This window comes from Pogoniulus pusillus, chromosome 6 (assembly GCF_015220805.1).
Source record: "Pogoniulus pusillus isolate bPogPus1 chromosome 6, bPogPus1.pri, whole genome shotgun sequence".
Taxonomy (NCBI): Eukaryota; Metazoa; Chordata; class Aves; order Piciformes; family Lybiidae; genus Pogoniulus; species Pogoniulus pusillus.
Window position 1 is genome coordinate 33,030,710 of NC_087269.1, and position 21,207 is coordinate 33,051,916.

The window sequence follows — 21,207 nt, forward strand, 5'->3', positions numbered from 1 at the left end:
AATATCTTATCAATGTTCTGTACCATACAGGCTGGAAAGGAGTTTAATGGAACGCATGAACTCACAGTGCATTTTCCTTGCCTTACTGTGGTTAGAAAATTGGATACAGGTATGGCATAATTAGGCTGCAGACTACACTTAGGTTTTTATCTTGAATGGCTTTCAAATGGGCTGATAAAGAAACAACGTGGTGCAACGGAGTGGATGTGAAGCCAGATATCACATACTACTACATTGATAAACAATGGATGAAGTGTAAAATCTCCACTGAGTTATCAGAAGATACAAGCTAGTCAGATGTGTATCAGACAAGAGAATTGCCAGTACCTCTTCTTGGTCGTTTCTATTTTCTCTTTCCTCTCCCCTGTAAAAAGACTTTAAAGATTAACGTATGTGCTAGCTCCACAAACACATCCCAGACCTGCAACTTCCATACAGATCTTGTAAGAATTATGAAAACCTCTACAACTGATGACAAGGCTCAAACCAATTAAGATAAACTTTATTTTCAGCATGTTTCAAGTTTGGATTATTCTTATCACATTTCTAAAAGTTTTTTTTGATAGCATCACATCTCAGTATTTTTAAAGCTTTTCATATTTTCCCTGGCATGGTTAATGAAACTTCAAATTTCATCATCAAGAAAAAAAACAGTAATGGTAGTGAGAGAGACATCAAAGTTTCTCAGTCTAAATTTGGGTTACTAGAATTTTTTCCCTCTAGAATACACTGGTTCTACTTGTAAGAAGAGGTAGCATCTAAGCTAGATCAGTGAAATCAGCAAGCAATAGACATGTCAAGTGCAAATATCTTAAGCACTCTGAATAAGATGGTTTAGGAAATAAGAATTTTAAAAAGCCCTCCAAATGGTGTCAAAAAAGCATCACACCATTACTCCTTACATGACCAAAACTAGCTTTGCTATGCCAAACCTTTTTAACCAAGCAATCCTGCAGGAAAGAAGAGCTAAACGTAGTAATTCAGTACACTAAAACTATTACAGCTTTGTGATCTCAGCTGCAAACTCAAAACCTGGTAAAAAACAGTGCAGAACCCAAAGCAATACATACCTGGTTCCTATGCATATACTTAAACACAGAATTAAACCTTTCTAATCCTAACTGAGGTATAACTCCAGTACCTTTACCACTAACAATAGTGTGTCAAATTTCAATATGTAAAAATAGCCAGAAGACATTTTCTCCTCACCTAGAAAGGGTTTCTAAATGCCAGTCTTCAAAACCTCAGATAAATATCCAGCCTGACCATTACAAGTACTAATTTTGTATCAAACAATCCCACTCCTACTAACCAGCAAGATGGAAAATTGAGTTACAGAAGAAATGAAGTTTACATGGAAAGTCAAGTAAAACCATCTACAATAATGCTATTTTTTAAAGCTGTGACAAATATTTGAATTTTTCCATTTTGAAAATTCTGTATTTTTACATCTTCATGTAACCAAATATAGATTTTCTTCATCCTCCATGATCAAAAAAGGTCTAAGAAGCTTAATATCCATAAAGTTAGTTGTTTAGAAAACAAAAGCAGCTACAGACTAAAACCAAGGAGCCACCAGTATCACGTTTGCTGAGTTGTTTTAAATAGTGTAGTTTTCTAGGTTTGACTTTCTGGTTAGTCAAAGTCTGCCCAATTAACACAATTATAGATCCCTTGAAATTGATGCATAAATTAGGATGACACAGAGCTAAGAAATATCACTTCCAAAATAGACAACTAACAGTTCACAAAATATCTATCACTGAAATCTGCATTATCTTAATCCACAACTTACATACTGGCCTTACACACCAAGTTTTCATTTTACTAAGGAAGTCACAACCATGTTATCAGCCAAAAATATATGTCCAGCAGAGGGACTAGTATATGGTCAATTCCATCAAAAGTTGAGGGAATGGAAAGAAAAAGCAACATTCCAACTTCCAGGAATGAAGTGAAGCAGTGAGACATCTGAGAACTGCATGCACATCTTCTCATAGACATGCATCATGCATAGAGGGGAAAAAAAAACAACCAACAAACTACAGTGAAAATGCATGAAGAGGAGATGGGAATAAATCTGAAGTTGTACCGTACCACGCTTTATCACAGAAGTAATGGACTAACTTCTCAACTCCTTGCCAATGGCATAATGGGAAAGCAGAGACAAGAAAAAGACAAGGACAACGATGTCAGAGGACCAAGACAAAACAATGAGCAATTTGCCATGATAGAACTGCACCTTTGCACCATTTAAATAGCAAATTCCATGTCCCCTGTTGTTTTTAATCCAACTTTGAGAAACAAAGGTAATGACAGTGTTAAGTAATGCAGTACAAATAGTATTTCTAGCAAGAATTGCTTGGAATACCTCTGCTCTTGCAACTTTAGGTCTAACAAAGTTAATCTCTTATACTTCAAATACTTTTTTAAAGCTGCATTTCGAAATTGTGTGTAGGATTACAACTATAGATCAAATGCATTTGCATCTATGGACATACAAGATCTCTAACAATGAACAAGATACATGGCACTGCATATTTTGACTACACTGCTCATACTGTTTAACTCATTTTCCTAGCAGCTCCAGCATCAAGAGACTCCAAATGACCACAGTTTCTTTTCTGAAGTGGCACAGGGCAAAAGGGGTACAAATCTCACTAGATAAGTTTTTTTGTTTTCTGATCAGTTCTGACATCCCTCATTTCACTGCAGGAACAGGCAAGGAAGGATGGGTGGAGATATTGCCTACTATGTCAGGAAAAGGACAGAGTGCGAGAAACTGCCCCTAAAGAACTGCCACGAACAGGTTGAAAACTTATCGATAAAAATTAGAAGCAAAGGCAACAAAGGGAACCTTGTAGTTGGTGTCAGCTACAGGCAACCAGATCAAGGAAAGACCAATGATGAAGTCTTTCTACTCCAGCTAGAAGAAGCTTTGTGCTTGCAGGCTCTTGTCCTGCTGGGGGACTTCCATCTACCCTGACATGTGCTGGAAAAGCAGCACAGCAAGATATAGGGAGACTCCTGCAGTGCCTCAACAGTAACTTTCTGAGCCAGAAAATGGACAGCCCTGCCCTAGGGAACGCAACAATGGACTTGATGGTCACAACTGCAAGGGAACTCATCAGTGATGTCAAGACTGGGGGCAGTCTGGACACTGGTGAACTTTGTAGTCCTAAGTCACATGTGATAGGCAAATAATGTTAATGTTCCTAAATGTTAGGAAGGTAAACTTTCAGCTCCTTAGAGAGCTTGTCAGTAGGACTCCATGGTGAAGGATCCTCAGGGGCAAGGGAGCAGAGTTGGCAGATCATTAAAAACACTATCCTTAGAGTGCAAAAACTGTTAGTTCCCATATGTAAGAAATCATGCAAAGATGGGAAAAGACTGGCATGTCTGAATAAAGACCTGCTGGTCAAAATAAAGAGCAAGAGTGAACTGCACAGAGTGGAAGCAACAACAGGTAACTAGGTAACCTAGGAGGAGCACAGGAACACTGCCTGGTTGTGTAGAGATGAGGTCAGGAAGGCCAAGGCACAGATAGAGCTGAACGTGGCAAGGGACATAGAGAATAACAAGAAAGGCTTCCACAGGCCCATTGACCAACAAAGGAAGGTTAAATGAAGTGTCCCCCCTCTGATGAGTGAGAAAAGAAAGCTGGTGTCAACAGAAAAGGAAAAGGCTGAGGTACTCAAGCTCTTTCACCTCAGTCTTTACTGACAATAGTGCTCCACTCCCCTCCCCAGTCAACAGACCTCTAGGTGCAGACCAATGGGGTAAAGATCCTCCCACTGTAAGGGAAGATCAAGTTCAAGACCACCAAAGGAACTCAAACATACATAAGCCTATGGGACCTGATAAGATGCACCCCAGAGTTATGAAGAAACTGGCTGATGTAGTTGCCAAGCCGCTCTCCACAGCATGTGAAAAGTCCTGGCAGTCAAGTGAGGTCCCTGGAGAGTAAAGGAAGGGAAACAGTGCACCCACCACTGTCAGCCTCACTTCTGTGCCTAGGAAGATCATGGAACAGATCCTCCTGCAAGGTATTCTAAAACACATGGAGGACAGACAAGCGAGTCAAGACAGTCAGCATGGCTTCACTAAGGGCAAGTCCTGCCTGACCTACTTAGTGGCTTTCTACAGTAGAGTAACTGCATCAGTGCGCAAGGCAAGACCAACAGATGCCATCCCTGCGGACTTCTGTAGAACCTCTGAAATAGTCCCCTACAACATCCTTCTCTCTAACTTGAAGATATATGGATTTGATGGGTGGACTGGGTTGAATGATCCCATGCACAGGGTAGTGATCAATGGCTTGATGTGCAGATGGAGGGGGTGGTAAGTGGTGTCCGTCAAGGATCTGTATTTGGACCAGTGTTGCTCAGTAACTCAAATGATATCAACAGTGAGGCTGAGTGAACTCTTAGCAAGTTTGCAGATGATACAAAGCTGAGGGCTGTGGTTGATATGACTGAGGGACATGATGCCATCCAGAAAGACCTGGACAGGCTGGAGAGGTAGACTGAGAAGAACCTCATGAGGTTCAATAAGGCAAAGTGCAAGGTTCCACACCTAAGCTGGTGCAATCCTTGATATCAATACAGGCTGAGGGAGCATAAAATAGAGATCAGCTCTGCAGAAAATGTTCTGGGGCTGCTGGTGGATGAGAAGCTGGATATCAGCCCATAGTGTGGACTGGCAGCCCGGAAGGCCAATGGCATGGCCAGCAGGTCAAGAGAGGCAATTCTGCCTTTCTGTCCTCCTCTGGTGGGATCACACCTGGAGTACCATGCCCAGATACAGGATTCCCAACATATGAGAGACAAGAACCTGCTAGAGTAGGTCCAGAGGAGGGCTGTGGAGATAAGAGGGCTGAAACCCCTCTGAAACCCCTCTTCTGTGAAGACAGGCTGAAAGAAGTGGGGTTTTTCAACCTGGTGAATGATCCAGCAAGACTTTTTAGCTGCATTTCAGTATCTGAGAGGGACCTACAGGAAGGCTAGGGAGAGACTGTTTAGAATAGCTTGTAGTCACAGTACAAGGGGCAACAATTTGAAACTGGATCAGAGTATATTTAGGCTGGACATCAGGAAAAAGTTCTTTACAATGAGTGATGAAATTCTGGAACAGGCTGTCCAGAGATGTGGTTGAGGCCTTGTCCCTGGAGACATTCAAGATCAGACTTGATTTGGCCCTGGGCAACCTGATTTAGTTGGAGGTGTCCCTGCTGCCTGCAGGAAAGTCACACAAGATGACCTTTGAAAGTCCCTTCCAATCCAATGCAATCTGTGAACAGACAAATAGGACCTCATGAAAAGATTAAGTTTTGTTTACAAATACACACTTGGTTAGGTACAGGAGACATTTCCTGGAACCTGCAACTAGTCAACTTGAAAGAAAGGAGTTTTTCTTAGAAGACATTTCTTCTTGTAGCTGAACACTCATTTGTCACAGCAAAAAGTAATTCCACATAAAGGACAAAAATGTAATGATTTCAGGACATTTTAAATAATTTGCTACTTCAACATGATTAATAGAACCTCCAAAATGATATTCTGATGCAACTTTTTTTTTTCTGCTACCATCAACACTTTGTACAGCCCAGAAAAAACATGAATCATTCAATAAAGTTTAGAAACATTTCCATGCTAAGCACAACCAACAAAAAATGCACAAAAAAGCAAAGCTAGGATTCAATGTGCACACAGCAGCTTTCTTGCCAGTGATAAAAAGCAGTGTGTCACCTGCTAGAATTGCTTACATTATCTCTATTTGTAATGCTTATACACAAAAAGTCTAAATCCTTTTTCCTTGAAGTGCACAGTAAGCAGAGATGTGAACAACTACAATGCCTGAGTTAAAAGGTTTCTGTGTGGAGAATCACTTGGGGCTAGGAGCCTAGAGAAAGTGCTATAATATTCCTGTATTACAACAAGAGCTTATAATCCATTCATTGACAATATGAATTCTAAGTGCTGTGTTTCTAGAACTGCATCATTAAAGCTCCAAAATAGGAATGTTATAGGAGTAAACACTATAGCTTTGTTCATAAAATGACAAAAATCAACGTTTATGAAATACAAAATGCTGAATTGTTTGAAGGCTGCTGAAGCAACACAAAGTTAATAAATGTGAAAATATTAAAAATCAAGTGTAAAACATACATCCAGTTCTAAAGCACAGTGATATGTTAACAGGGCAAGTAAAGCAGCAAGTATGCCAGGACCAACTCCTCATAAGCAAGTGATAGCACTGTAATATTAGGGAGCAGGGATAAATTACCTGTCCTGTACAGCAGCAATAAAACTACATTGAAGCATACAAACAACTATGTAAGAACAGTTTACAGATTTACACCCCCCTCATAATTTATACAGTTTGAGAGTGATCTGTGACTATCAATGCAGTAGTGGAATTTGCAGTACTCACAAGCAGAGACGATAGTTTAGGTTTGAAGTCAAAAGAGAAAGATATCAAAATCCAAGATCCTCAGACAAAAAAGCACAGCCAAAGAAAGACTAAAACTACATCATGTTCCCACCACCTTCTCTATATCATCACAAAGAACATCAGCATGGACTTTAAGGCTGTTTTCTTATCCTCAGACAAAAAGCACAGCCAAAGAAAGACTAAAACTACATCATGTTCCCACCACCTTCTCTATATCATCACATAGAACATCAGCATGGACTTTAAGGCTGTTTTCTTATTCCCAGTGATTATAGCCAGTTCAACACTTGTCTCAAAACCCCACATCTGGCATTCCATATTAGCTCAAAACCCAGCAGGCCTATAACTACTAAACCAAGGGAAAAGTAATGTGGGAAAGGAAGGATGCTAATGGTAATTCCAGTAACACTCTACTTATGGGACTCTTCACACAGTGATAAATCACTGATTTTATAAGTGTGTCATCAAAAACATCCAAGAAATCTCATCATTTATACTCTATCTTATATTTAGTATTCACCTTTTCATCAAACCCAAGGCAAAGGCTAGGAACACTCTGCTACAGGAAACATTTTCCTAATCAGTAGGTTAGAGTTTAGGTTAATTAGCCAAGTGCAAGTTTTGACTTAATTTTCTCTTCCTAGTAACTAACAGAACATCTAAGATGTACACTAAAAGATCCAACTTGCTTTAGTCATGGAAGTGTGCTATGGAATCCCTGAATAAGAAGTTAGAGTTAGTGGAAGAAAGAAGTGGGAGCTCAGAGAACCATTAAGAGATTAGCAAAGTTTTCTTCTTCAGTTTTGCAAATCAAACATGACACCAGAGGTACACATCTGTTAGCTCAGATGTTGTCATCCCATTCTGAATTAGTAATCCCCAAACCCGTGACATTTATATGTTCTTTAAGCCTAGAACCGATCTTTTTAAACCTGGAATCTCTGCTAAGAGGACAACAAAATAGTCAGGCTGTGGTACTGCCAGCCCCAGAAACAGAAGACATGGTGACCAGCTTTAGGGGCTTTTACATTTGTTACACACACACACACACACTAAGCCCAACAGCAAACGCCACAGGAAGATGAAGCACATCGCTCCATTGCACAGAGAGAAGCCCAGGAAACAGGTCATACATTCCCACTGAGTTGGTTAAACATCAAGAGAGTATTTGAAACACAACTTACAAAATACTTCACACAAAATAGATTTTTCTTGGAATTAAGTTTGGATTACTGCAATCTCAAATATATGTAAGTTTTGTTTTCCAAGGTGCAGCTTACACTTCAGATCTCCGTCAGCCCTAGAAATCTTACTTCTTTTCCAGCATTTTACTCTTTTCTTTATTTCTTGTCCAAATACACTCTTGGGCTTTGCTAGGCAGCCAAAGACACTGTAATTTTCAAATTACAGTACACTTAAAAAAAATATAACTTCATGAACTAGTTATATTTCTTTGAACAGTTGTGTGTTTATAATGCAATCCCAAAGCACAAAGTAAGACTTACCATTTCTCTACGTCTACATACGCATACAGTTTTAAAACCAGCAATTGTTTTTTGTTTTGCAGATCCAAGCCAAGAGAACAAACACATTTTATATCGGCCCACACTGTAGCTAGCACATAAAGAATGTTAATAAATCATGCAAGTTTTGCAGCAGCCACTTCAATGTATTAGAAGCCTTTTTGCAACAGATACCAACATGGAAAAAAAAAAAATTAGTTGGAAGGAAGTCGTCCTGAAATGTTAAGAATATTTCTTGTGAGAGGCAAGGACAACAACACTTTCTCACCAACGTATTGAAGTACATCCACAATATATTTATGTCAATACATCCACAGATGCACACGTGCAGACTTATGAGCAAACAGAACATGGACACAAACAAGATAGTAGATTACAGCCACGAAAAAAAGAAAGGAAAAATGCAGCAAGCAAGATTTATGTTAAGACAAGACTGAAAACAAGGGGCTACTCAGGTTTGCCTGAAGAACTGCTGAAGTAAATCAGCATTTAATAACTGTTACAAAGCTCTAAGTTGTAGCTGCTTATACGCTGGCTGAAGGAAGCATTTTGGTTAGCCACAGGCTATGGCGTAAGCCTGTAAATCTGCCTGAGAAAGGAGGATACTACAAGATGAACAGTGCGTGCAAAGGGGAAGCTTCTACTGGAACACGGTGAGGGAGATGAGTGAGAAGTACAGACTCACTCTGTCTGCGGTGCGGTGGAACAGTCCGAGGGATGCCCTGGAATGAGCCCTGCCAGGGAGAGAAGGAGGGAGCAGAATACCCACCCTGTGCAGAAAGAGAGAGGGGGAGAAGTATAATAAAAAAAGAGAACAGGGAAAAAACAAGACAGCAAAAAGCCACACCATTCTTTTTTCCCCCCAGAAAGCCATCACTTCCCAGTTGTTCTACTTTGTAAATGCAAACGCTACATGTTAATAAAGCCCAGAGGAAAATGACATTAGGATGCCCTAAACTGGTGAAAAAAAATCTTACAAAACACCTCCACTTTTATTCAGTATATATGCTCATAGTTCTGTTAAAGATGCCTTCAAGGGAAAAGTATAGGAGCTGAGCTTTCCTTGTTAAAAAGATATGATTAAAACTGTATCTTTCCAGTCCTGGAAAATGTTTTTAAAATGCCTCACCAAATAGTTTTTTTTTTAATACTAATGTGCTGGAAATTCTGCAAGCTTCAGTTTACAATTAAGCAAAATTCAAATGCATAGAAACAGATTCTCCAACAAATCCTAGTACTTCCCTCATATTTTGATAGCATTATTGAATGTAGAAGAGAAGTAACATAGAATTGTTTTCCTTTCACTTTTCTCATGGATCTTGAGTCTTCCATTACGGGATTAGAGAACTGTGCATGTCCATGCCAGTGCTGGGTTTGGCCATCAGATGTTTTAGATCACCACAGCAGTGACACATTTCAGCTGCTGCATTCTCAAAACAACCAAAAGTAATTTTATGCAGTCTATAATTTTCTTCATACCCTTACCTTTAAAAGAAATCTACCCAAGATGAAACTGCCCTCTTAAATTGCATAGTTTTGACTTCCTACTTCAACTAAACAGGTTTAAGTCTTTACAATCCCTTCACCATCTCGCAGCTGAAAACCTTTCTCTCTATGACCTCTGGAATAGTGTGTGAACAGTAATGCCTGCCACTGCCTCCGAGCTACCAATAACCAGCAGGTTTCAGCAACAACCAGTTGTAGTTTATCTTATGCTCTCTGTCCCAAAGAGATCTGTATGAACATCTGTATCAAAGAAAACATGAACACAGTTTGTCCCTCCTGTCCAATTTCTCTATTGGCTTATCTGCTGCAGGTAATAATGCCAGGGTTGGACAAGGAAGTTTTATTTCCATGCTCCTTCTTTTAAAAGAAAGTTAAGCATTACATTATTTCTACAAATAAATATTCTGCTTTTATTTATTATGGGATAACTTTAAACACTTCCATGACTTTCTAGTTATCTTATTCTAGTTAGATTTATCTACAACTATTCCAAGTTTTGGGACTCCTAAGATGTAATTGAACATATGCATTTAATCAAGCCTTAGAATTTGCTAGCCAGAAGACTTCAGAAGAGGAAATAAAGGGAAAAAAATGGGCAAGATTTCTTTGTTCTTCTTCAGAAGCTGAGAGGAAATGATTTTTGGAACAAAATCTGAGGAAAAAAATGAAACAAGTTCTTTAATCTGATTCTCTCAAGGTGGAGATATTGACTACCTAACACTTGAAGGCTTTCATAGACATTAAAATCAACACATTTTTTAGGCTACTTCACAAATGAACAGTACTCACTTCACTCAAGCAAGATGGCAAAATAACTTAAGCTGCATCAGCTGAGTAACTATTAAATACAGAAATATTCCTGGGAACAAAATTAATGATTGATGAGACATTAACAACAGCTTTGGATTTTCACAGCAGTGTTAAAAATATTACTTTATTTTTCAGGTCTGTTTACACTTCATCCTAAACTGCATCAAGATGGTGAAACAAAAAAGGATTCTTTCTGCTCTAAACAACAACTGGGTCTTCAGATAGTAAAAAGAGCAGTATCATCAAGAATAGATTTCATCTTGTAGAGATTTATGCAAGTTGGCAATGGTCTTTTTTACAGAGGTCTTTAAATTTTTTAATGCATTAAGGAGGCAGATGAAGATTTTCAATTCTCTTCCTTCCTCTCTTTAAAGATTAAGACAGGTGAGCTACATAACAGTTGTGATATTATTGTAAATGCAAAGAAATATTTTGATGTTTTGATACATTGCAGTAGTTTTTAAGCATCCATATTAGCACTTCAGAGCATAGCATTAACTACAGTCCTCTCAGTAAGTCCTGGTTTTAAGCATTACTCTGAACAGAGAAGTAAATGAATCATGTGCAAGTTGCTGGTCTCCAGGTGCCATTCAATCTCCTTTTCCCTAATGCAGGAGGATATTCTATAATCTGAGAAGCAGAATAACCACCTCTTCTGCTGGCTGCATTCTTCATATGGGCAAATGTCAAATAATGCCAGATTTCTTATTTGGGAAAAAGAAATCCTAAGAAGCACTGTTTAACTACATATCAGATAAGGTAATTTAACTCAACATTAATTGAACCAAACATGGAGGAGAATTTACCAGGAATTTATTAAGTAGTCCTTAAAATGTGTAAGAAAACACAATGCTAGAACTGAAAGATGAGAATATGACTTACCCCATTTTTTATTAAAAAGAAAACCAAAACATGGGATTTCAATGGTATTTTTCTGGGTTTTGAAGCAAGTCTTTCCACTTGCACTTCAGCAGCTCCTCCCCTCATCTGTTGTGTGCATCAAGTCATTAAACTTAGATCCCATCCCTCTCACTTCCCAGATACTAGAATTGTGAAATATCAAAAGTATTCCAAAAGAGAAGTGATTCAGAGCTTTAAATACAGGCAAAACAGAAGACTCAGAAGTGGAAAGATAAGAGCAGCTGAAATAAAAGTAGCCCACAAACCAGGAAAAAAAAAGGTGGGGGTGGGGAATGAACAGAGAGATTCTGACAAATTGTACAACTGCTGCTAAGTGCTTCATCAGGTTCTGACTCTAATTGTACTGGAAAAGCAGAGCTTTCCATTCCTATGCAGAAACCTCAACCTTAGAATGAACAATCACATGAACAGAAGTAATTGTTTGTGCCCAAAAGGGATGAGAAATGTTTCTAAGCAATTGCTGCACAGTAACTTTAGGCCAATAGCCAAATAGTCTGGCTCTTGTTCCAAGGATACTCCAATATCCAAAATGGCTACTCCTTCAAAACATCTTTTCTGTTGCAGAACCACAAACACAAGATATATTTTCCACACAGCTGGAGCCTTTGAGCACTTCCCAGTACAAGCGATCTTTTTGCTGTATCTCACCTAGTATTGTCACTTGTCTCAGAGCTCCACATCATGACCAAACCCAGAATGACATACTTCAAATATTAATACAAACAACTGCAGTAGTCTGCTCTTGCCATCTAGCACCCAGAAAGAGATACTTAATGAGCAATTCTGACATGCAGTAGTCTTGGAGAAGCATTCAGGTCCAAAAAAAAACAAACAAAAAGCTTTCTGTGTTGGTTTGCACTTAAGCAAAAATCACTGTCTCTGAAGGTTTTAAAGGGTTTTTCTCCTTTCTATGCCTCTACATGTTATGTGCTATCACTGTAAGAGCACAAGAAACAGATGCACGCCATGACTATCTTATGTATATTGTAAGAGATCAGCAAGGAAATGGCAGAGAGAATGAGAGAAATCTAGGCTGAATGTGAAGCGAAATGCTAACGTGGTGACTTGGCTTCAAGATCTGGAAGGTTAAACACATAGTTCCAGAGTCAAAGCACAAAGGAAGTTTAAGACTAAGGTTGAAAGAGATGAAAGAAAAGTACTCAAAAAAGATGAAGTATTACAAAGGTTCATCAAAACAACTGATGTGAAAGGTTTTTTGGAGGAAACAACCAGAATGATCCAAAGGAAAGCAAAGAAGATCTCAGTGCAGAAGCAGCGATGTAGCTAAGAACAAGAATAAGCATGCTCCCATGCAGACTGAGGGGGTTTGCTGTCATTTTACCAGAGACAAGAACGCTTCGGGAGCAAAGCTTCATTACTGTGTACAGCTCTGATGGCAAGGAGAAAAAACAACTTCTACTATATGCTACCTACTGAGCATTCATGAAAGAGGAGGAATTGGGTTATGCTAATGAACCTCAAAGGTCAAAATCTTAAATACATTACCAACCAAATTCAGGGCATTGTAGTTTGCTTACTTGTCTTTAACTCCTCAGCATCTGCAAACTTTTCCACTTTGACAAACCAAATAATTTGTTGACATAAACTTGGCATCTGACTCCTTTGCCCTCAGAATCTTAAAAAACAGTATCAAAATTTAATATTGCAGAAATAAAGCTGCAACGTCTGCAAGACAGATGTGGTAGTGGACACTAGTATTTTCTTCTTTGTAAGCTTCTCCTGTCAACTTTAGCTTCTTCAGGCAATTTTATGGTCAAAACTTGCTTCCAGGTTTTGGGTCTTTCTGACCTCATCTGTTTCTACAACTCCCTGAAAGGAGGTTGTAAGCAAGGTGGTGGTTGGTCTTTTCTTTCTAGTATCAGGTGAGAGGACAAGAGAACAGTCTTAAGTTGCATCAGTAGAGCTTTCAGATGGGTATTAGGAAAAATATCTTGACTGCAAGAGTGTTCAGGTATTGGAACAGATTGCCCAGGGAGATGGAAGAGTCACCATCCTTGGACCTGCTCAAGGAATGCAGACACAGCACTTTGGGACACATTTTAATAGCCATGGTGGTGTTGGGTTGAAGGTTGGACTCAATGATCTTGGAGGGTTTTTCCAACCAAAACAATTCTATGGTTATCTGCAAGTGAATTCTGTAGAAGATAACTGTTAAGAAATCCTTCTAAAAACTCCATGCTCTACCCTGTCAGCAAATACTTGTACAAGATTCATCCAGAGGACAGCTAACCAAAAATTATGTTTCCAAGTCAACAGTCAGAAAATCCATATCTTTTCAGCACAGTCAGGCGACTAGTCACAAGGAATACCATGGAGCAGACAGAGCAGCCAGGCAATTGGTAACTACCCATTAATTATTAATAGGCCAAATTTTCAAGATTTCTTTACTACATGAGTACTAAGTTCCAATGACTAATCTGAACTTCCATAGCTTCCATTTATACACATATTTACCTTTTAAATAGGAGAAAATAAAAACACCTAAATATGTTTTCAAAAACCATTGTCTCTAAACAGCTTGTAACACCAGACAAGTTCATAATCATGTCAGGATGGGCTGTTTTCTGGAAATAACTGATAATAAAGGAAGAAAGAGATACAAACACGATTTTTAAAGGAAGAATATGTTCAATGGTATGCTTCATCCCTGGAAGTGTTTGAAACCAGGTTGGATGAAGCTTTAAAGAACCTAGTCTAGTGAGAGCTGTCCCTGCCCATAACAATAAAGTTGGAACTAAATCATCTTTAAGGTTCCTTCCAACTCAAGCCATTTTGTGATTCTGTAATATTTAAAAAATAACATGCTTAATTATAGTCACTTGTCTCTTTACTAGATGAACCATGAAGTGATCAGAAATATTGTTTATTCCAAATGGACTGAAGAGCTGCAATAAATTGCTGCAATTCACAGACTATATCTGTTTGGAAGAGACCTCAAAATCATTCAGTCCAACCCTGGACCCAACTGAAATAAAATTTTGATAGGCAGTTGTCACTCATACTGTTTCTTAGCCTCTTCCAGCATCTATTCTTTGTGAAATACTACATTAACGGAGCCTGTTAAGCACATGTCTTGAAGCACTTGCAGTGTTTTCCAATCAGCAAATTACAATGTGCTATTTATGCTTCAGAAATCAACACATAGAATTGGTTCCAGAATTTGTAAACTGCTAGAATAAATTCTGAAGTTATGATAATGGAACTAGGGCAGTGGGTGGAAGCTGAAGCATAGGAAGCTTCTTTAAACATGAGAGGGATTTTTTTCACTGTGAGGGTAACAGAACACAGGAACAGGCTGCCGTGGGAAGTTGTGGAGTCTCCCTCTCTGGAGATATTCAAAACCCGCCTGGGTGCATTCCTGTGTGATCTGGTATAGGAGATCCCGCTCTGGCAGGGTAGGTAGACTGCATGATGTTTGGAGGTCCCTTCCAGCCCCTGACATTCTGTGAACTGAAGTAATTTTCTGATTATTCACAATCATTTAAAGTGACTGACAGGTCAACACACAGGAAAAAATGAAATAGTTAAATATACATCAACTCTGATAATGAAGATTAGAGAAGAAAGAAGGCTACATGCCTCAAATGAGCAATTCGTTGCCTAGACCCTCAATTACCATTTGTTTTTTAAAAACATAGTCTATATAAAATTTTTATTTATAAACATAATGTTTATTATTTATAAACATAAATGTTTAACTTAATTTCATGATTCACACCACATTTAGGACCAATAAACCTGCTTTCTCCCAGCCTGCACTCTTCAGTTCAAAACCCTTAAACTGAACAGGAATGTTAACACGAAGCATTTTCTTTTGGCCTTTTTTTTGTGCATGTGACTGTTTTACTCAGTTATCTCCTCTGTTTCCATTTATTGTACTCCTGCCTCGAAACAGAGCCAATTGTATCTCTTTTCTACTGCAAGTGACATTTTATGATCAAAAATTATTTCATGCCAATATTTTTTTCTGCATTCATAGGTCCATTAAGCTGTGCAAAGAAGCATAGCAATGCATGTTAGCAGAGGAGGAACTGTTAAATCAGAAAGTTGAGGTGTGATTGTTAGAACTAAACTGAACTACACCACCAAGAGTACCACCCTCCTTTAAGAAATTCCTCATTAAGGAGCTGCTATCAACTTCTGCTTGTTTACACAAATCTGTAATTTACAAACACGCAAATGACCAAACATTAAAAAACCTCACCATGCTCTGCCCAAAGCTTTCCAGCCATCCTTTACATATAAAAGCTTTTGCAAAGCAGTTGATTGTAAAAACATGTCAATATTTAAAGACGTTTTCAGATTCCTTTCTCCATTTTCATCACAGACTTTACATGTAGATAAAAATACTGAGATGTTTACTGTGTCATCATCTACTGATCATATGCCTGCACACATATGCATGTGTATCCATAATCCACAAACCCAGCTGATGGCTGGTCACAAGTGGTGTCCTCCAGGGCTTGGTATTTGGGTTAGTTCTGCTTAATATCTATCTTCATTAATGATTGAGGGCACCATCAACAAGTTTGCAGACTATACTAAACGCAGAAGCAGTGTTGATCTGCTCGAGGGTAGGAAAAGCACTGCAGAGACATCTGGACAGGTTAATTCAATAGGCTGAGGTCAACAGAATGAAGTTTAACAAGACCCAAGTGCTAGGTGCTGCACTTTGGTAACAACCACTGCAAGCAACACTACAGGCACTGGGGAGGGTGGCTGGAAATCAGCCTGGTGGAAAATGAGCTGGAAGTGCTGGTGGATGAAAAGACTGATCGTGAGCCATCCGTGCGCCCAAGTGGGCAACAACATCCTGGCCTGTATGAAAACCAGTGTGTCCAGCAACAGAGCAACAGTAAGGAAGTGATTGTGCCCCTGTACTCAGCCTGGTGAAGTCACAGTTCAAGTACTGTGTGCAATTCTGGGCACTGCAGGACAGGAAAGACATTGAGGTCCTGAAGGATGTCCAGAGAAGAACAATGAGGCTGGTGAAAGGTTTGGAAGGGCATGGTATGCCAGGAGCAGCTAACAGAGTTAGGCTTGTCTAGTCTGGAGAACAGAAGGCTGGGGGGAGGTCTTATTGCTTTCTGCAAGCACCTGAAAAAGGAGGTTAGAGTTGGTCTCTTCTCCCAAGACTCTAACAACAGGATGAGAGGAAATAAGCTTAAGTTGTTCCAGGGGAGGTTTAGATTGAACACGAGGAAAAACTTTACTGACAACACAGCAAGGCATTGGAACAAGCTGTCCAGGGAGCTGGTGGAGCTGCCATCCCTGGAGGTGTTCATAATGCTGTAGATGTGGCACATCAGGATATAGTTTGGTTGTCATGGCAACTGGGTTACAGTTGAACTGGATCTTAAAGGTCTTTTCCATCTTTAGTGATTCCATGACTCCGTGATTATGTACATACATCCATACACATCTCCCCAGCCCTGAATACAGCAGAGTTGAGGATTTGTTTAGTTTTTTAAAGAAAAAAATAACCCAAACTTCTTCATGCCAAAGCAAATGTCTTTTAAACAAAGTATTCAATAACATGAGAGATATACTGACCAACCTGACTAAAGAAGAAAATTGGGCTAAACGATTTCTTTCACTTGACACATCAACTTGCACTCCCTATCATATCTAATAACTTTGGTCTTATCAATTAACACCACAGGTTGCCCAAACTAAAGCTTCTGGAGTTAGCAACTAACTTTCAATAGTTACCACTCAGCTTTAGGATTCATGTAGAAAATGAGACAAAAAAAAAAGGGAATATGTAATCCACAATAGCCACTAACCTTGTACTAGTATCAATGCACAAAAACATCATATGAACATCACATAAAAGAAACATCAAATAAACACCACGTACACGAAATTAAAACTTGTCAGAGACATAATACAAAAACCTTCAAGAGCATCCAAACAAGAGAAATGGGATAAACAAAGACATTACACACACACTCTGGAACACAGGTGTCAGAGTAAAACAAAATATACTTAAGGTTCTGATCTCACACTGAGTTCTTGGCACACAGAAGACCCTTGGAAAGCATAGTCTCAACAAGATAAATCTATTTGCTAGCAACTGTCGAACATACAGTGTAATGGTACTTCTATCCTGGCACTATGCATTTTAAAAAGTCATTTTAGAAGGATAGCAGGGGTGATTTACCTTCACTATAACCTTAAGTAACTTATAGCAGGGTAAAAATAAAGAAAATAGTAATAATAACTAACCCGTGTTTGATGTTTTAAAGAAAACTCTTAGGATTCCTTCGCTAGAGCTGTAGCTTCAAGATGAAAAGACATTTGCTGGTGACTGACAAAGGTGCTGCTTATCATTCAAGGGTATTATTATTAGTAATACCAAAGGTGTTGTTCCTCACCCATCTTAAGTATTCTATTACCATTCCATGAGGCACTCAGATTTTATGTAACAGAAGCAAATATCATCTATGCAACAACATATGGGAATGAAGATGCCCTTTGTCAAAGTGATTTTCACCCAATAATTATTTGAAAGAATCAAGTTATAAAAATAAAAATGCATTTATTAAAAGAGTCATTTTTCTTTTTACATGTATGTATTGAAATCTAGGCTATGCTGTTCCTTTTTTCCAGCAATGTTCAAGGCCAGGCTGGATGAGATCTTGAGCAACCTGGTCTAGTGGAAGGTGTCCCTGCCCATGGCAAGGGGATTGGAACTAAATCATCTTTCCAATCACAAGCCAATCTATGAATCAACAATGAAACTTTAACCAGGAAAAACATTCAAATAAAGACACCTATAACTTTTCTGGAGCTGTTCAAGGCAAGATTGGATGTGGCACTTGGTGCCATGGTCTAGCCTTGAGCTCTGTGGTAAAGGGTTGGACTTGATGATCTATGAGGTCTCTTCCAACCTTGATGATACTGTGATATAGGAAGATATTTTCTGTATAATTAAATATACATCTTGGACTGGCTGTAACTTAATTAGTGCAAAGGGTGATTACTTAAAAGAGGAGATTTTTCAAGTTTACATACTTAAAAGAAATGTTTGTAATAAATGCTTAAATAAAAGAGTTGCAAAAGAATGGAAGTGAGGCACAGCAGAAGGGATACCACTCTGACACACAGTGCAGAATCTCCTAAACAAGGCCACCTTGTGTGACAGCACAAGTAAAAGCAGTGGGGAATGAAATGCAGAAGTCACAACTGAGGAATGAATGACACTGTTTACTCACAGAACTCCTCCTCCAGGAGGTTTGTGTAAATTTATCAGCAAATGTGCACGTTGTTCCTGTAGATTTTTGACTGTCTTTCTGGCAGTTACATCTAATGGCCTTAATCACCCCCAAAAATAGAAAGGAAAATTTGTTAGAAGATAACTGATAAAACCTCTGTAAAAGCACAGTCAAGGTCTAGTGTTGAATATCATGCACTTGACAGCACAACATACTCTAATTAAACTATAGAAACCACTATTTACAGTGCTGCACAACTGTCTCTCTTCCCAAAGTCTATTTAGAATAACCCAAAATAAATAGGCACCTTTAGGAAGAGATTTTGATTTGCTTATATTTCTGAAGCACAACATTCTTTAAGTTACCTTTCAATAATTACAAATTTAAGTTTTATCCATCTTTACCACAGAGTTTCTTAGTTGCAAGAAAGATTTATCACAGTAGGTGAGTTTGCCAGAACCAACTGCAGAGATACACATGGCAAAATCCAAAGGTAACTTAGAACAAGAGGAAAAAAAGTAAACTGAAAAAGCATGCTTGACTTTTGCTTGAGGACTTGTGTCCACCTGCAATGAATGTATGGAAAAAAACATCTCCATAACTTATTTATTTGGTCAATTAGATATTCCTATTCAAGATGCTTTGTTTTAATTTGTATTTAAAAAAAAAATCAACTCCTAATACTGTCTTGTTTGGCTTTAAATTCTATGGTGAAATTCATTACTAAACTAAGTGACAGTATGGGAAAGAAGGGAGAAAGAAAAAAAAATGAAGCAGAGCAATATGCCTACCGCTTTCAATTTTTGAAGCACTAAGCATAAAGTCTCTTATCTTTACTCACTGTTATTTCTGAACAGCTTCCAAAATTTGATGTTCAAAGGATTTGGTTTGGAAATGAAATATATTTAACAATTTTACAAACAGACTTGCATAGTGCCCTACATACAAACCATGACTGGCTCACAGAACTAAAGCTCCCAGGTGTACAACTGCAAGCATACTAGAACATCTAGAACAAGATGTTTACAGACTCATGAATCAGCTGGCTCTAAAAAGAACCTAAGTCTACCTTTGTTATGAATACATAGGAAATATCTAAATGTCCTATGGAAGTGCACTTGGAGATTTTGTAAAGCAGCTGGCATCATACTTACAAGTTGATGCTCTAATTGGCTGATTGTTTCATCCTTCTTCTTCAGTTCATCTTTAAGCTGCCTGATCTCATTCAGCAGATCGTCCATCTGCAAAAGAACAGCAGGTAATACATTATTTTCTGTAAGAGTGACACAATCTGCATCAACACCTGACGTGACAGCAGGTGTTCATGGAGGACTGGCAGTAACATTACCACACGCTTTCCTCCTCTTAGTCACACAGTGAGATGGGCTGTAGGTATATAACCTAAAGAATGAACAAACTTGACTAGAAGTCTCTTTAAGAGGCTGAGTTGAGCTGACCCAGTTTTCTAGAGTAAGTAAATCATCAGTATCTTTGATGCAGTAATTCATCTGTTGTACAAGCAAGCAACACCATGAAGACGAACATTTCAAGCCATCAAACACCAGCTATACTCATCTTCATCCAATAAGAAAAAAATCACAACATCCTGATGATTAAAAGCTAAGTAAACCACCATTTAAAAATCATTAACATAAAATGATAGAATCATTAAATTGTACTTCATAAACAAAAGCATAACCACAATTACTGAATGCAAGTATCACAGTATCAACAACAAGGTTGGAAGAGACCTCACAGATCATCAATTCAAACACTGTATCCAGTTCTGGTGTCCAAAAGGAGGATGCAGAGTTGTTGGAGTAAGTCTAGAGGAGGGCCACAAGGGTGATCCAAGGGCTGGAACACCTCTGCTATGAAGATGGGCTGTGGGATCTGGAGTTTTTCAGCCTAAAGATGACTCCAGGAAGACATTAGAGGTGTCTTCCAATACCTGAAAGTATCCTACAGGGAGAATGGAGAGAGACACTTCATAAGGGGGTCTACCAACAGGACAAGAGACAATGTTTTTAAGCTGAAGAAGAGTAGGTTTAGAATAGATCTTAGGAATTTTTTTTTTCAGTATGAGGGTGGTGAGACTCTGCAAGACATTGCCCAGGAGACTGTGGATGCCTTCTCCCTGGGAGTGTTCAAGGCCAGGTTGGATGAGGCCTTGAGCAACTCAGTCTAGTTGAGAGGTATCCTTGGTTGGGAGGTTGGAGTAGATGACCTCTAAAGTCCTTCACAGCCCAAACCATTCAACAAATATGAACTGATGTGAATGCATTCTGCACTCACAGCTGAACATTTAATTATGCAAAAGTAAAGAGATTAAAAAATGTGGCTAGCATGCAAGAGTGATTTATTTTTTTAAAATAATTTCTCATCACAAGGCATTTTCAATTGATTTTATAACTGTGCCATTATAGCCAGGCTGTAAATTAAGGGGCTTCCATTTAGCAGCATACATTTACTATTCCAGTTTCAGTGAAGATGTCATTGATCACTGCTTTCAGATAACTCAGACCAATTAGTGTGAATTTTTTCAAGTCATATGCCAGTATCAGTTACAAAAGTAATGATTCAAAATCTCAGTTAAGCCTAACATGTTTGCTAAAAAGTTAAAGGGTATTAATTTTTTCTCTAGGAATTAAGACTAAGGTTGAAAGATTTTGATGGAGATGTAAGAGCTGCAGAGCACTAGAACAGGCTCCCTAGAGAGGTTGTGAAGACTCCTTCTCTGGAGACTTTAAAGGCCT

At 38.6% G+C, this 21,207-nt stretch overlaps 1 protein-coding gene across 7 annotated transcripts in view; it reads right to left on the reverse strand.

Moving 5' to 3' along the window:
- Positions 1-21,207, reverse strand: part of CCSER2 (coiled-coil serine rich protein 2) — an 80,145-nt gene that overhangs the window by 5,787 nt on the left and 53,151 nt on the right. For 3 of the 7 annotated variants that reach the window (XM_064145132.1, XM_064145133.1, XM_064145131.1), the window contains 2 exons: positions 19,606-19,692; positions 18,452-18,550 (listed from right to left, as the gene is read on the reverse strand). In XM_064145132.1, the coding sequence (XP_064001202.1) occupies positions 18,452-18,550; positions 19,606-19,692 (186 nt within the window). Of the gene's footprint in view, positions 1-2,097; positions 2,138-8,661; positions 8,747-18,451; positions 18,551-19,605; positions 19,693-21,207 lie in introns of all 7 variants that reach the window. The other 4 variants (XM_064145137.1, XM_064145135.1, XM_064145138.1 and 1 more) reach the window with 2 other exon arrangements.